The following is a 17,169-nucleotide window of genomic DNA, read 5'->3' on the forward strand; positions in this document are numbered from 1 at the left end:
CCTACCCTGGAGAAGTGCTGAGGAGAGAACATTTAATCTGGCTCTGAAGAAAGCTATTCTTTGTTTTGGGAAGATCAGGTCATTTAGATATCTTGCTGATTCCCACACACCCTGCTTGATTCTGTCCCTACTGTGGAGAGGTAACCTATTGAGTTCTTCTTGGAACTCCATGTCCTTCATTCTATCGCTGATCTAGTGTCTGATGGTGAATTGTGATCAATGAGACAGGCCACTGTTAGGCCTCTTACCCGACATTCTGCTTCGATTGGCTTGATAAACGGAGAGCCGCACATGGTCTGCGTCTTGATGATGTGGTCATCCAGCAAAAGTTGAATGTCATCAATGGCTGAAAGGATGCTGGTATCCTGTAAGAAAACAGGTGGTTGCAGGGAAATTATTTTGACACTCAATTTCTAGGATCTTAAAACCCTTTTTCACTCCCCAATATCATTATTGGATCCATCACCCTGTAGATGCAGACTTCAAAAGCCATGTTGGCTGTGGAATTCAAAAGTTGGAAGTCCACATGTCTGAAGGATGCTCATCTTGAGAACCGATGCATTACATGACTAACCTACTATGCTTCTTATCTTATTCTTTGCTTACTCATTATTGGTGATCTCAATTCTACAAAGGTAGATCCTGCCACCATTTCATATGTTCTCCCTTTGGTTTCCATGTACCATCTGTATCGGAAACTACTGTCTGTCAGACCTGGAAGCCATCTTTTACCTTTGGTCCTTCAGGCCAGTCACATTTCCTTCTGTGGGAAAATGGGAAGGGGGGATTGCATAGAGTATAGATGATATGTAGTCAAAATAACATTCTTTTCTCAGAGAGTCAAGGATGCAGTGCCCTGGCACCTGGAGTCGGATGACTGGGAGGTGTCTTCAGTTTCGACAGTGGATGATTGGACCATGTGATGGACATGAGGATGCTGAGCAAGGACTTGAACTTTCACTTGGGTGGGGAAAACCTGGAAGCTCTCAGATTCGGGTTTTCCCACATGTGCGAATATGACATCTCTAATAAAAAGTAGCTTTGAGGAAATCCAAGCCTCGGAGTTTTCTTTCATTGGGGGTGTTACTTGGAACCCTGACACTGTGGCTGATAATATGATGGTTGTCCCTCTCTCCAGAACCTGTCTCTTCCTCCTCCTTCTTCTTCTCCTTCTCCTCCTCCTCCCCTCCTCCTCCTCTTTGACCACTTTGGGTAGTCAAGAGGAAGACAAAATTCTGGTTCTTGCACTTCTGGCAGTCTCAACCATTGTTATTTGATGCTGCGGTAGACTGCCTTTGATGTTGCCTATCCATCTTCTTCTGGGTCTGCCTCTTGTCCTTTGACCTCCTCCTCTTTTTGTAGCTGCCTTGTATAGTATAGAATCCCAAGGCATCCTCTCCAAGTGAGAAAACCACTTTACTTGCTGTTTCTGTATGTAGTTTAAACTGTATGTAGTTTAAACAGAACAATTAAAACTCGGACCACACATTTTCTGAATAGTTTTTATCCCAGAGCTATAATTGCACTCAACAATGAACTAAAAGGCCACCATCAGTGAGCTGTTAGACAGCATTACTTGGTCTGTTGTGTGGATGTTTGGGTGATTTAGGGGTGGGGAATTTGTGGTGGGTGGGAGTGTGTCGGACCTGGTCTTTGGGCATTAAGTGAATTTCGTTGTATGAGTATACTGTGTATACACGTACAATGACAATAAAGTTATTATTATTAAGCTTGTTTCTATTCTAATTCTTTCTCTTAGGATCTCTTTTTTTATTATTTTATCCCTTCTGGCCCCTCCAGCGGCTTTCCTCAAACATCTCATTTCCATGGTGACTACTTTCACTTATGCTTTATTGCAAGCGTCCACGTTTGACACTGGTAACACAGGGTGGGGATGAATATGATCTTCTGACCTAGGCTTCCCCAAACCACAAAGCAGACTCCTTGTCCCGACAAAACACCTTTTTATTAAGTTACTGTGAATTCCCCTCATTCACATCCAGCAAAGTCCCAGCAAACAGTCTTTCTAGGGTGAACTAATTAAGTGAACTAATTGCCTCAGTGGTGGGATTCAATTTTTGGGGGGTGTGGCTTTGTGGGTGTGGAATGGCTTGATGGGTGTGGCTTGGTGGGCGTGGCAGGGGAAGGATACTATAAAATCTCCATTCCCACCCCATTCCAGAGGAAGGATACTGTAAAATCTCCATTCCATCCCCAATCCAGGGGAAGGTTACGGCAAAATCCCAATTTCCTCCCAATCAGCTGGGACTTGGGAGGCAGAGAATAGATAGGGGAGGGGCCAGTCAGAGGTGGCATTTACCGGTTCTCTGAACTACTCAAAATTTCTGCTACCGGTTCTCCAGAACTGGTCAGAACCTGCTGAATACCACCTCTGAATTGTCTCCTGCAAACTCCACTCCCCTTTCGCTCCTCTTTATTCCCTATGGGAGGGGCCATTCACCGTCCACCTGTGTCTTTACTCCCAAGTTGGCCCTTGTTCCTTAACTGTTCCCTTCATCTGGCATCTCTGCACATGCGCACGTCAGGAACAGGCTCCAGCTGTTCTTCTACCCCACTGATTTCTGACTCCGAAGGCAGCTGATAACTGTCGGATGCTCCTGGCCCCATCTCTGTCTCCAACACAGAGCCCTCATCAGAGCCTTCCCCAGACTCCAGGACTGGACCATGTTCCTCCCCAACCTCCTCACTGTCCGAGTCTGCCACCAGCTCCACTGGCCACTGGCGGGCCACAACATATGCTTTGTATGAGATGCTTCTTTGTGCTGATTGGTAACTGACCGATGGTGCAAAATTCACACACACACACAGCAAATGGCCTAACTAAAGAGATCTTTTCTGAGGTCTCTTCCATGTCTACCCTGTTTCCTCCAAAATAAGACATTCCCCTGATAATAAGCCCAATCGGGCTTTTGAGCACATGGCAATAAGGCCAAGCGCTTATTTCAGGGTTCAAAAAAAATAAAATAAGACAGGGTCTTATTTTCGGGGAAACACGGTATGATCAGCTTCTCAGGGGCTTTTGGGGGGGAGGACACAGAATGGTTCCTCCAAAGCTATGGTCAACTCAGGAGCAGACTCAAAGGAGGTCAAGCACCTTAAATGAAAAACATGAGTCAGACCAAAACAGAATTCAATGACAAAAAAGCGAAAACATACTGACCGTATCCCTGTATTTCACAAAAGTGAAGCGGATGTTGACCCATTCCGTTTTCATCTTCTCCATGTTTTTCTCCAAGGAATATTCTTTGCTGGCTGCTGCACCAATCGGCTCGATTCTACAACAGGAAGGAGAAAGTTAGCAAAGCTGGCACCTGGTACCCCTGGAAGGAACAGAAGAGGACGTCCAAGGAGCCTGGTGGAGCAGCGGACTAAACTACTGCTGAAGTAGTATTTGGCTGCCAGCTGCCTGCAATTACTGCGAGTTCAATTCTCACCAGGCTCAAGGTTGACTCAGCCTTCCATCCTTCCGAGGTAGGTAAAATGAGGACCCGGTTTGTGGGGGCAATAAGCTGACTTTGTATAAAATAGAACACCGCTTAGGGGGGGCCAAAAGCCCTACTAAGCAGGTATATACAAAAGTATGAAGGCTATTGCTTAAAAGCATTGTAAGCCACGCTGAGTCTCCGGAGAAGGGCGGCATATAAATCAAACTAATAAATAATAAATAAATAAATAAATAAATAAACTTTCTCCGCTTTGGATTCGTAGGTTAACCCGCAGTTATCCAGTAACACCAATGGTCGGGGTGCTAAAAGAGAAGAAGGGGATATCAGGCCTGGAAGCCATCTTTTACACTAGACCTTCAGACCTGCCACATTTACTACTGTGGGAAACTGGGAGGGGGGATTGTATAGAGCCGGGGTGATATATAGTCATAATAACATTCCTTTCTCAAGAAGTCAAGGACATCTTGCCCTGCACCTCGGAGCCTGGAGCTGGGAGGCCTCTCCCTACAGTGGCTCAGTGGCTCGTCGATCAGAAAGGTTGGCAGTTTGAATCCCTAGTATAGGTCTCCTGCGTGAGCAGGGGGTTGGACTAGATGACCTCCAAGATCCCTTCCAACTCTGTTACTGTTACTCCAGTTGGGATAATGTCTGATTGGACCATGTGATGGACATGTGGGTCCTAGGCAGGGACTTGAACTTTCCTTTGGGTGGGGAAAACCTGGAAACTTTCAGATTTGGGTTTTCCCAGATGTGCCAATATGACATCTCTAATAAAATGGAACTTTTTATGTTCCATTTTATGTTTAAAATGGAAGCCTCGGAGTTTTCTTTCGTTGGGGGTGTTACTTGGATCCCTGACAGGGAACATTTTGCAAAATACAGCCAGGAAAATACATTCATTGCCTTTTTCTCTACGAGTAGTCCTCGACTTACGACCACAATCGAGCCCAAAATTTCCACGGTTAAGCAAGACACAATTTATGACCTTTCTTGTCGCAGTCGTTAAGTGAATCACTGCAGTTGTTAAGTTAGTCACACGGTTGTTCAGCGAATCTGGCTTGCCCATTTGACTCTGCTTGTGAGAACGTCACAAAAAGGGATCACGCGACCCCAGGACATGGCAATCGTCATAAATATTTAATTTCATTAAACAAGGTGCAGTGATCAGAGGGATGCTGCAATGATTGAAAATGTGAGAACCGGTCATAAGTGACTTTTTTCAGTGCCACTGTAACTTCAAACAGTTGTTAAACGAAAGGTCGTAAGTCGAGGACTATCTGTAAATATCTTTGGTTTCAGCAAAGAAGGATAAAGGATTTGGGGGGAGGGGTCTTCCTTACTTGTCAATATATTTTGACAGCCCATATTCCAACATATTCATCAATGAAGTCGTGTCATCGGGCCGTATCTCATAGCCCACAATCTCACTGATCTGGAAAATCAGAAGGGAGATAAGCATTACGAAGGAGAAATGGATGAAAATCCTAAATCGGGGTCCCCAACCAGTGGTGGGATTCAAAAAGTTTTACTACTGGTGAGCTCCCGTGACTTGTCCCAGCTTCTGCCAACCTAGCAGTTCGAAAGCACGTAAAAAATGCAAGTAGAAAAATAGGGACCACCTTTGGTGGGAAGGGAACAGCGTTCCGTGCGCCTTCGGCGTTGAGTCATGCCGGCCACATGACCACGGAGACGTCTTCAGACAGCGCTGGCTCTCCGGCTTTGAAACGGAGATGAGCACACCGCCCCCCAGAGTCAGGAACGACTAGCACCTATGTGCGAGGGGAACCTTTACCTTTACCTTTTAAAACCCCCCCACACACACACACACAATCTTAACAACTCTGCACGTTGGATATTGTTCAGATCAGCAGACCTGTTCCCAATGCCGGTCTTTCATCCCATGATTGCAGGCAATTGAAAGCACGGGCAGATGTTGTTTGAACTTGTCAATTTTAAATTTCACGTTCTCCGCCATCCGCTTGGGGCCAGGAAGGTCTATAAAGGTCTTTGTCAATTTATACATGGTCCGCCACATGTTGGCGACGTCCTCGCTGATTTCTTCCGCGTTCAATTGGAGGACAGGCCCTGCATGCCGAAAATGCCAAAAAAATAACATAAAAGAAAGAAACGCTAGAAGGAAGCACCCCGCAGATGGTTAGAAGCAGGAGCAAGCTTTCAAAACCAATTAAGTTTGACACATTCTAAACTCCATGAAAATATGAATTAGGAATGATCCTTCTGCATTAACCTGACAGCTGCATTAATGTGACATTAAGGTGACAGCAGCAGCAGGAATTATAAATCTTTCCCCCCACCTTTCCCGACCACCCCATCAGCACTTGAGAAACGGTTGGCTGGAGCTGGTAAATAAGCAGAATAATGGCATTTGAATTATAATTTTTAAGATGGACAGGTCCTTGTGCAGGGATTCTAATTGGAGAAAAGGCAGCCTCAAGGACAACAGAAAAAGGAAAGCTTTTCAGACAGCTATTTTGTGCAGGAAAGAGCTCCGAATGAACGCCTAATTGGGGAGAGACTATACAGTTTGAAAAATGGTTTCAGAGCATAAAGGCTTCTCTGAGATCCCAGACCTTTTAACAGAGTTGGAAGGGACCTTGGAGGTCTTCTAGTCCAACCCCCTGCTTAGGCAGGAAACCCTACACCGCTTCAGACAAATGGTTATCCCACCTCTTCTTAAAAACTTCCAGTGTTGGAGCATTCACAACTTCTGGAGGCAAGTTGTTCCACTGATTAATTGTTCCAACTGTCAGGAAATTTCTCTTTAGTTCTAAGTTGCTTCTCTCCTTGATTAGTTTCCACCCATTTTTTTCTTGTCCTGCCCTCAGGTGCTTTGGAGAATAGGTTGACTCCCTCTTCTTTGGGGCAGCCTATATATATATTTTAATTAACTGAACATGTTTTATTCTACTAGCCTTCCCGGCAAGTGGTAAATGAATACAGGTCCTCAATTTACAACCTTTAGTTTACCAAGCATTTGAAGTCAGAGCGGCACTGAAAAAAGTAACTTACGACCAATCCTCGTACTTACAGCCGCCAGGACATTTACACGGTCACGCCATCAAAATTCAGGCGCTTGGCAACTGACAAGTGTTTATGATGGCTGCAGTGTCTTGATGGAGTCATGTGATCCCCGTTTGCGACCTTCCCAGCCAGCTTCTGGCGATCAAAGTCAATGGGGGAAGCTGGAGTCACTTAACGATGGCATTTAGTGACATTTTTCCCAGTGGTGAAATTTTTACTACCGGTTCTGTGGGCGTGGTGTGGCTTGGTGGGCGTGGCAGGGGAAGGATACTGCGAAGTCTCCATTCCCACCCCACTCCAGGGGAAGGATACTGCAAAATCTCCATTCCCACCCCACTCTGGGGCCAGCCAGAGGTGGTATTTGCCGGTTCTCCAAACTACTGAAAATTTCCGCTGCCGGTTCTCCAGAACCTGTCAGAACCTGCTGGATTTCACCCCTGATTTTTCCCCCTATGCCATCACTCTGCTAAACAACTAATTCCCATAATACTGTCAAACTATCTTGAAAGGCAGTGTTACCATCATTATTTTCATCTTCCTTATTCCCTATCACCTTATCTTCTTATGGCTATAACTTTGCCGCTTGTATCTTATGATTTAAATTGTTTAATTAGTATCCTAGTATGATTTAGGGTGATTGCTTATTTAGTATCCTATGACTATCACTAAGTGTTGTATCTTATGATTTACGATGAATGTAATCTTTACAATGACTACGATAATGATCTATCACTATTGTTGTGTGTACACTGAGAGCTTATGCATTGTGTGTGTCCAATCACACTTGGCCGATAAAGAATTCTTCTTCTATGTGATTCACTTAACGAATGCATAAATCCACTTAACAATCATGGCCAGTCGTGGAAAATTCAATGCGGCTGACTTAACAACTTCCTTGCTTAGCCACGGGAATTCTGGTCCCCATTTTGGTCATAAATCGAAGACTCCCTCTTCATTCTTTTAATAAACGCCTTACGTTTATGAGAAATGCATCACCCTGTACAAATCCTCACCGTTCATCCACTCCTCCGATTTCACATGAAAGTGGTAAGCGGTCACCCAAAGTTGCTCAAATGGCAGCTTGTGTGAAATGATGGTTTGCAGCAAAGGAAACTGACTTTTCTCTCGTTCAAGTAACTCCTCTTCCTTATTGATAGTCTGTTAAAATTAAGACAGCAGTTCAGATACAGGTTTGCATGACTTTAAAGAAGGAGGAAGAGTAGTTCTAGTCTACTTTAATAGATTAAATGTCTAGTTTAACAAAGAGAAGGACTAGGGGAGACATGATAGCAGTGTTCCAATATCTCAGGGGCTGCCCCAAAGAAGAGGGAGTCAAGCTATTCTCCAAAGAGCTATTTGCCGGTTCTCCAAACTATTCAAAATTTCCGCTACCGGTTCTCCAGAACCTGTCAGAACCTGCTGGATTTCACCTCTGCTCAACACCAGCCCGATGTCACACAGTCTATCTATCAATTTACATAGATTAGTCCTTCTGAAATCATTTAGATCCATGCTTAGCTCTTGGACTCTAGGAAGACTAACCTCATATTCCAGAAGAGCATGGTCCAAATTCTTTGACAACTCAGTGAATTTTTCCACGTTATTCTTCATTTCTTCCATGGTCATGACATCCTTCTTCCGGAAACTTTCCACTTCCTTGTTATAACTTTCAAGGATAGCTTCAAATTCAGAGCATCTGGTTTGGAGCAAAGATAATTTTTTTAAAAAAAGCCATCTGACATTTTCTTTCTCAATTGAGGACCCAGTTTGTGGGGGCAATAAGCTGACTTTGTATAAATATACAAATGTATGAAGGCTATTGCTTAGCGCATTGTAAGCCGCCCTCAGTCTCCAGAGAAGGGTGGCATATAAATCAAATTTAAAAAAAAAATTAAAATAAGAAGAACGGGTCTTCAAGGACCGCTCCATCTCTAGCATCGTCACATGCGGGATATGATGTAGATATTATAACAACAGGTTATGTTATGCTTTTTTTAATCATCATCCTCACAATCATCATCGTCATTATTAAGGATATAGTTGTGAGACAACCAGGAATGGTTACGAAGCAGAGCGTAGAGTTTTGCGCACGGAAACGGGACTGAGAGTAATTGTGAATAAACTGCATACAAACTGGTTTTTAAAGTAGTTTACTTATAGAGCAAAGCAAATTCATAGTATTTTACCAATCCAAGTCTTAGCCATGTATAATCAATCCAGAGATACAAAACTGGAGGTTTTCCTCGAGCCTCTGGGAGGGCAAAAATGGCCTCCCCAGGCTCCGGAGGCCCTCTGGAGGCTGGAAATGGGCCCGTTTGTGGCATTCCCAATCTTCTGGTAGGCCCGTTTTTCGCCCTCCCCAAGCCGTCCCGCGCGCCCTGCACTTACCTGCATCCAAAACGGGCCGTGTGGGGACTCCTGGGAGGGTTGGGGTGGGTGGGGCCAGCCAGGAGTGGGATTTGGGGGTTCTCCGAACTGCACAGAATCTTAGCTAGGGGTTCTCCCAAACCCCTGCAAACCCCCAGCAGCCCCACCCCTAGACTGATCCTCCTTGACTCAACAGTAGCTTCCCTAAGATTTTGGCTCCATTTTCATTGCTTTCCCATCAATTATCTCCCCTTTTCATCGTTTTTTTTTTTTAATTTGATTTATATGCCGCCCTTCTCCGGAGACTCAGGGCGGCTTACAATGCGCTAAGCAATAGCCTTCATACTTTTGTATATTTATACAAAGTCAGCTTATTGCCCCCACAAACTGGGTCCTCATTTAACCTACCTTAGAAAGGATGGAAGGCTGAGTCAACCTTGAGCCTTGGAGAGATTCGAACTTACAGTAATTGCAGGCAGCTGAATGTTAATAACATATATGAATTTTCTTTCCGCAGCTTCCCAAGCATCAGGTGGGAACATCCGATCGCATTAAAAATCCACCTTGAGCCAAGAAATATGGATCAGGAGAAAGGAAGTCTCTGCTCCCTGGTAGTCTGCAGCTCACCTTTTAATTAGGGCAATCTCGACTTGTTCCCTCCTGTTCATGAGTTGATTCCGACTGGTATCAAAGATGTCCTCGATCCCATCCGGCCAATGAAGAACTGTACTATTTAGTCTGATATCTTCACCTAGTAGATTAAAAACAGAAGGAGGGAGGCAGGGGTGAAATGCTCCCGGTTCAGACTGGATCGCCCGATCCGGTAGCGATGGAGGCAGGTGGTTCGGAGAACGGGTAGCAAAAATCCCTCCCCTCCCCATGCCCAGTGGAGCCCAGAGGCTTTTTTTTATTTTATTTTTAAAAGCATTTTTTCTACAACCTCTTCAGCCGGCTCAGCTGGGATCAGCAGAGGCCGAAGAGGTTGTAGAAAAAATGGTTTTAAAAGTAAACCAAAAAAAAAGTTGGCCACGCCCACCCAGTCACATTACCCCCCCACCAAGCCAAGCCCACAGAACTGGTAGTAACAAATTTTACATTTCACCTGTCAGGTTTCAAGGTCGTCTCAAATAAATTGCATTTCAAACAAAGTCTTTGAAGAAAAAACTCCCATTTATTAAGCACGACATTCTGAATCCGACTTCATTGCAGCCAATACTGACTTCCAGACCCAAAACCCCCCTTTCCGTTCCCCACTCCCCTGCACTCATTGGCCATCTTCCAAGTCACTCTACCCCTAATCTACTGCTCCAGCTCAAAGGAATTTCTCCCCCTCCCATCCCATCTCCTAGGGGATATTATCTCCAGGGAAAATAAGTAGGTGAAAAGTCAAACGTCCCTTTCCAGATGCCTCCACTTCTTCTTCTTATGTCAGCACTAGAGTAAATGCAGCTTGAAGTGCTGACATCACCACTGAAGGGAGGTCATTTTTCTATTTGACCAAGAAAGCATCCCAAAACCAGAAGCAGGCACGCTATGAGGGGGATCCAAAGTTTCCTCACGTCTATGATAGATCAAGTTGGTCTTCCAACCAGATCCAACTTCTCGGAATCTTCCCCTTCATTGCTTTCTGTAGGTAGGGCTTAAAGAAAGTTGAGAGTTGGGGGAAGAGAAAGACTTCTGCTTCTTAGTCACCACGAATTCCAACCCCATCTAGAGAGGTTATGTTGTGGGCTGTCGGCTGCCGGCCCCTCCAGCAGCTGAATCAGGGGAGGAGGAGGAGGTGTGGGAGTCAGGGTCAGAATCAGGGCTACTTGGGAGCTCCGAGGGGGAAGAGGGAATGGAGCTGGCAGAGAGAGAAACAGAGGCAGAGCCTGGGCTATCCATCAGCCTTCAGATGGAGAGTCAACAGCCCCCAGGTCTGGAGGTGGCTGATGAGGAAGAGCTGGTGGTTCAGTGCCTGATGTGCGGATGTGCAGAAGGCAGAGGAGAGGAGAGCAATGGAAATCTATGGGCCGGTCCTTGGGATGGAAGAGCTACTGCTGATAGCAAGGCCCCACCCTAGCCCTGGGGATAAAAGACAGGGGGCAGAGATGAATAGATGTGCAGACAACTATTCATCTCCCTGCCGGACGGACAGGCCAGTCTGAGAAAAAAACTTTTTCCCAGGGCTGCCGGCATTCCTAATAAAGGAATCTTTTGAGTTCACGTCAGAGGATTTGTCGTGTTTGAGGAGCTGGGTCAGAACAGGTTAGGCAAGGTTCTCAAGAAGAACCAACGAGCAGACGTTCCAAGGCCAAGCTTTGCCCCAGAAGCTTTGTCCCCGCACCAGAGGCCACGTTCTGTTCCCAAACGTACTGGGAAGGTCAGCGTAGTCCATTAGGAACTCGAGCCGGTAAATGGCTTCTCTGATTTCGCGGCGCAGCTTGAACACGGTGACTTCGCTGGATTTCTTCAGGTAGGCTGTGAGTTCCACCAGCTGCTCTGTGGTCAAAGGCACTTCGCTGACTTTGTCGGCAATGATATTGTACTGGTTGCAAATGCTTGAAACGAAGGAAAAAGGGAGGTTACTAGAACAGCCACCATACTTAATGCAAAGAATTATATGCAAAGAGCCTTGGTAGTACAGTGGTCTAAGGCACCCTGTTATTAAGCTGGTTATTAAGACCAGCTGCCTGCAATTACTGCAGGTTCGAATCTCGCCAAGGCTCAAGGTTGACTCAGCCTTCCATCCTTTCTAAGGTAGGTAAATTGAGGACCCAGTTTGTGGGGGCAATAAGCTGACTTTGTATAAATATACAAAAGGATGAAGGCTATTGCTGAGCATATTGTAAGCCGCCCTGAGTCTCCGGAGAAGGGCGGCATATAAATCAAATTTAAAAAAAAAAGAAAAAAAGAATTATAGTTACAATCATGATATCATAACCTCCCATCCTTCCCTCTGTCCAATTTCCCTTTTCTGCTCCTTCCCTTTCTTCTCCTCCTTTTCACTTTCTCTCTCTCCTGCCTCCCCTTTCTCTTCTTCTTCCTCCCTCCATGTCTCCTTTTTCAACCTATGGCCCTCCAAAGACACTGAACCTCCACTCTTGTTGGCTTTCAACTCCTTGGTCAACATTTTTTTTTTTTAATTTAATTTGTATACCGCCCTTCTCCCAGAAGGGACTCAGGGCGGTGAACAGCCAAAATTAAAAAACATACAAATGCAAAAGTTAAGATAATTAAAAGAATTAAATCATTGGCTACCCAAATTTAAAACCCCAAATCCATAAAATTTAAAATCCCAATTAAAAAACCATTTAGGCTAGGCCGGCTTGATGGAATAAAAACGTCTTCAGGGCTTTACGGAAGGTCCGGAGGTCCGGGATCAATCGTATTCCAGGAGGCAGCTCATTCCACAGGGCGGGTGCCCCCACAGAGAAGTCAAACTCATCTGCGGAACCTCAGGTACAGACCACAGCAAGGCAGCCGCCGTATTCATAAGCCCCACTAAGTTCTATTTGTGGTGGTTTGTCAAATAGACCACAATGACCTGCGTTCACACAAAGCACTAAAACCTAAGTGAAAAACCAAACCAAATCCTTTCAACCCAGAAGCGCCTTAGGACTTCTGAGACAAGTGCAATGGGAACCAAGCCATATGACGGCTTAGCAAAATGAGTGAAGCTATCCCACTCTTCTATCTTACAGGTGGTCTTTGACTTACGACCGCGCTCGCGCCCAACGTTTCTGCTGCTAAGCAAGACAGTTATCAGGTGAGCTTTGCCCCATTTTACAACCGTGCTTGGTGCAACGGTTAAGAGAATCCCTGGAGTTGTTCAGTTAGTAACGTGGTTGTTAAGTGAATCGGGCTTCCCCCCGTTGACTTTGTTTATCAAAAAGTTGCAAAAGGTGAACATGCAGCCATCATAAATATGAGTCAGTTGCCAAGTGTCCACATTTTGATCCGCCTAATCATGGGGTTACCGTGATGGTCAGAAACATGAAAAATGGTCCTAAGTCACTTTTTTCCCTGCCGTTGTAACTTCGATCACTAAATGAATGAGTAGAGTAGAATATAATAGAATAGGGAATAGGGAATAGGGAAAGAATAGAGTAGAGTAGAGTAGAGTAGAGTAGAGTAGAGTAGAGTAGAGTAGTGTAGAGTAGTGTAGAGTAGAGTAGGGAATAGGGAATAGGGAAAGAGTAGGGTAGAGTAGAGTAGAATAGAATTTAAAATAGAATAGAGTAGAGTAGAGTAGAGTAGAGTAGAGTAGAGTAGAGTAGAGTAGAGTGTAGAATAGAATTTAAAATAGAATAGAGTAGTGTAGAGTAGAGTAGAGTAGGGAATAGGGAATAGGGAATAGGGAATAGGGAAAGAGTAGAGTAGAGTGTAGAATAGAATTTCAATAGAATAGAGTAGAGTAGAGTAGGGAATAGGAAAAGAGTAGGGTAGGATAGGGTAGGGTAGGGTAGGGTAGGGTAGGGTAGAGTAGAATAGAATAGAATAGAATAGAATAGAATAGAATAGAATAGAATAGAATAGAATAGAATAGAATGGAATGGAATGGAATGGAATGGAATGGAATGGAATGGAATGGAATGGAATGGAAAGGAATGGAAAGGAATGGAATGGAATGGAATGGAATGGAATAGAATAGAATAGAATAGAATAGAATAGAATAGAATAGAATAGAATAGAATAGAATAGAATAGGTCATTAATTTTGAAGATATGGCTCATATAATAGACATAGGCTCATTATAATTAAATAAATTCATTTATTAATATATGTTCCTTTCTTTCACAGAATACATTCAGAAAGAGCAAGGATGACAGTTGGAGGTGGTCTTATATACAGGATGGGCGGGGCTAATGGTAAGTATTGACCTAACATTGATTTAGAGGGAGGAGAATGTATATTAACCCTTGTTTATCTTATGACATAACTTTAGTTTATATAAAGCGAGGCATTTACACTTGACAAGAATAGAATAGAATAGAATAGAATAGAATAGAATAGAATAGAATAGAATAGAATAGAATAGAATAGAATAGAATAGAATAGAATAGAATAGAATAGAAATCTGGAAGGGACCTTGGAGATCTTCTAGTCCAGCCCCCAATCTCAGACAGGTGACTGTCCAGTCTCTTCTTAAAAACCTCCAGGGATGGAGTGTCCAATTGTTGTAAATTGTGGATTGCCTATATTCTAATCCCACCTGCACAGATTATTTGCTATTTATTTGTTCGTATTTGATGATACCGATGATTGAACCTGCCTGCCTACCCTCCCGCACAATTACAGGGCCTTCCAAGGCATTTCCTCATGCTGGAAATGACCCATCCTCTCGGGCGAAGGCTGTTCTCACCACCATACCTCTTGTTAAGGTTCCTGTTTTCCTCAACTTCAAACTCAATCAATCTGTCCTTCAGCCTCTGGGTCCGATTGCAAAGTTCTTCGTTCAGTTTCAGGGCGTCCAGGCAGAAGAGAGCCAAGGGGACGGTGACGTGCAAGGAAGCAATTTCTTTCTTCAATTTCGTCAAGCCGTCGATTTTCTACAAGGCGACATAAGGAAGGGGAATTGTTACGGCAGAAATAAGAAAAGCCACAACAGGTTTATTTTAGCCTATTTGAGGGAAAGCAGGTCCCGTGTCTGAATCTAGATTAGGCTGAAGGAAGAGAAAAATACGATCTACAAATGACTGTCTTGTTTTGGACTGGCGCTTAAAAATCTCACATAGGGTTATTATAGGTGCAATTATAGGTAATCCTCGACTTACAACCGCCACTGAGCCCAACATTTATGTGGCTAAGTGAGACAATTAAGTGGGTTTTGCCTCATTTCATCACCTTTCTTGCTTTTGTTGTTAGTTGCAAAGTCGTGTCCAACCCATCGTGACCCCATGGACAACGTTCCTCCAGGCCTTCCTGTCCTCTACCATCCTCTGGAGTCCATTTAAGCTCACGCCGACTGCTTCAGTGACTCCATCCAGCCACCTCGTTCTCTGCCATCCCCTTCTTCTTTTGCCCTCCATCGTTCCCAGCATTAGGCTCTTCTCCAGGGAGTCCTTCCTTCTCATTAGGTGGCCAAAGTATTTGAGTTTCATCTTCAGGATCTGGCCTTCTAAAGAGCAGTCAGGGTTGATCTCCTCTAGGATTGACCAGTTGGATCGCCTTGCAGTCCAAGGGACTCGCAGGAGTCTTCTCCAGCAACAGAGTTAAAAAAAAAAGCAGAGACATCATTCTGCCAACAAAAGTGCGTATAGTCAAGGCCGTGGTTTTCCCAGTTGCAATGTATGGCTGTGAAAGTTGGACCATAAGGAAGGCTGAGCGCCAAAGAATCGAGGCAAGAAAAAGGTGGTAAAATGGGACTAAGCTCACTTAACAAATGTCTGACTGAACATAAATTTGGGCCGCAAGTTGAGGATTACCTGTATATCCATGTTCCCTACAAGTGTTATTTTAGGAAAGGCTGTTCCTAGGCTTACATGAACAAGAACAATCCACTTCTCACACAACGAAAAGCAATACCTCTACAAAATCTTCCAGCTCGTGTCTTTTGCTTAGAAATTCAGTCACGTCTTTGTCGGCATTGCTATTCAAGAGATCGTTGTATTTCTTATACACGTTCAAGTACCTTCAATGCAAAAAGATTGCGCAGGAAAGAAATGATTTAAATCAAGATGCAGAACAAACTTTTTTTTTTTCTCAAAGAGTAGTAGCATCTCACCCTATTCTCTGGGATAATTTCGCACATTATAAGCCACGTGTCAGGTTTTGGTGCTATCTTAAATAAACTTCATTCTCAAACGCAAAGTCTCTAATGAATCACTTTTATTTTAAGAATAGAAAAATCCGACATTCCTGATTCAAGTTGCAGCCAAACTGGCCCCTCCTTCCAACCCCCTCCTCTTCCGCTCTCCAACCCCAATGTCCCATTGGCCATCATGCAGATCCATCTCTACTTCCCGGCACATTCTTTTCACAGGAATGTGGCCCCCACCCTCATCACCCAGGACACACTATCTGTTGCATACAGAAAACTAGGTAAAAGTTCATCTCAGCAATAAATCAACGCTTCTGCTCTCTGCTTCATTTTGTTCATGTCAGCGCTGGAAGAGAGCCTAATTTGGAACGCTGACACCATGTTGTGTTTAACCATGGTTTATTTGGATACAAGTCTTGACTTGGCTCACCCATTACGTTATGGCACACTGACAGGATTCATGTCATCCTAAATCAAAGATAAACTAGCTATGGGGGCTTAACAAGTAATTCCCTCAACACTGTCAAACTATTTACTAAGTCTGCACTACTATTAATCTTCTCATCGTTCCCACCACCCATCTCCTCCCACTTATGACTGCATGACTGTAACTTTGTTGCTTGTATCCTTACGATTTATATTGATATTGTTTCCTGATTGCTTATTTGTACCCTATGACTATCGTTAAGTGTTGTACCTTATGATTCTTGATGAATGTATCTTCTCTTTTATGTACACTGAGAGAATATGCACCAAGATAAATTCCTTGTGTGTCCAATCACACTTGGCCAATAAAGAATTCTATTCTATTCTATTCTATTCTATTCTATTCTATTCTATTCTATTCTATTCTATTCTATTCTATTCTATTCTATTATTCTATTCAATTCATCCAGGGGTGAAATCCAGCAGGTTCTGACAGGTTCTAGAGAGCCGGTAGTGAAAATTTTGAATAGTTCGGAGAATTGGCAAATGCCACCTCTGGCTGGCCCCAGAGAGGGGAGGGAATGGGGATTTTTTTTTTTAATTTGATTTATATGCCGCCCTTCTCTGGAGACTCAGGGCGGCTTACAATGCGTTAAGCAATAGCCTTCATACTTTTATATATTTATACAAAGTCAGCTTATTGCCCCCACAAACTGGGTCCTCAATTTTGCAGTATTCTTCCCCCAGGAGTGGGGAGGGAATGGGGATTTTGCAGTATCCTTCCCCTGGAATGGCGTGGGAATGGAGATTTTGCAATATCCTTCCCCTGCCACTCCCATCAAGCCATGCCCACCAAGCCACGCCCACAGAACCGGTAGTAAAAGAATTTGGATTTCACCACTGGCTTAATCCAATGTACTGTATGTCCAAGTATTTCTCTTTCAGGAGATATTCTGTTAGCAAGCCATGACCCTTTTGTTCACTTCGGAACAGAGGCCTCAAATTCAGTGAATTAACTGTGGGCTCCTTGGTCCTCTCTGAGCTTGAGTTGTTTTCTTGCAGACGTTTAATTACCCAACTAGGTAACAGCATCAGTGCTCAAAGGGAGTGGGGTTTGCGGAGTAG

General features: G+C 44.1%; 1 protein-coding gene across 1 annotated transcript in view; it reads right to left on the reverse strand.

Moving 5' to 3' along the window:
- DNAH3 (dynein axonemal heavy chain 3) overlaps nucleotides 1–17,169 on the reverse strand; it is a 93,379-nt gene that overhangs the window by 60,641 nt on the left and 15,569 nt on the right. Inside the window, 10 exon segments of the mRNA XM_070955392.1 lie at nucleotides 249–365; nucleotides 3,182–3,296; nucleotides 4,808–4,899; nucleotides 5,341–5,552; nucleotides 7,523–7,667; nucleotides 8,052–8,205; nucleotides 9,504–9,627; nucleotides 11,232–11,416; nucleotides 14,229–14,407; nucleotides 15,384–15,489. Coding sequence (XP_070811493.1) covers nucleotides 249–365; nucleotides 3,182–3,296; nucleotides 4,808–4,899; nucleotides 5,341–5,552; nucleotides 7,523–7,667; nucleotides 8,052–8,205; nucleotides 9,504–9,627; nucleotides 11,232–11,416; nucleotides 14,229–14,407; nucleotides 15,384–15,489 — 1,429 coding nt within the window.

Source organism: Pituophis catenifer, unplaced genomic scaffold (assembly GCF_029215685.1).
Source record: "Pituophis catenifer annectens isolate HBS135680 unplaced genomic scaffold, rPitCat1.0.hap2 SCAF_16, whole genome shotgun sequence".
In the NCBI taxonomy this organism is placed as follows: Eukaryota; Metazoa; Chordata; class Lepidosauria; order Squamata; family Colubridae; genus Pituophis; species Pituophis catenifer.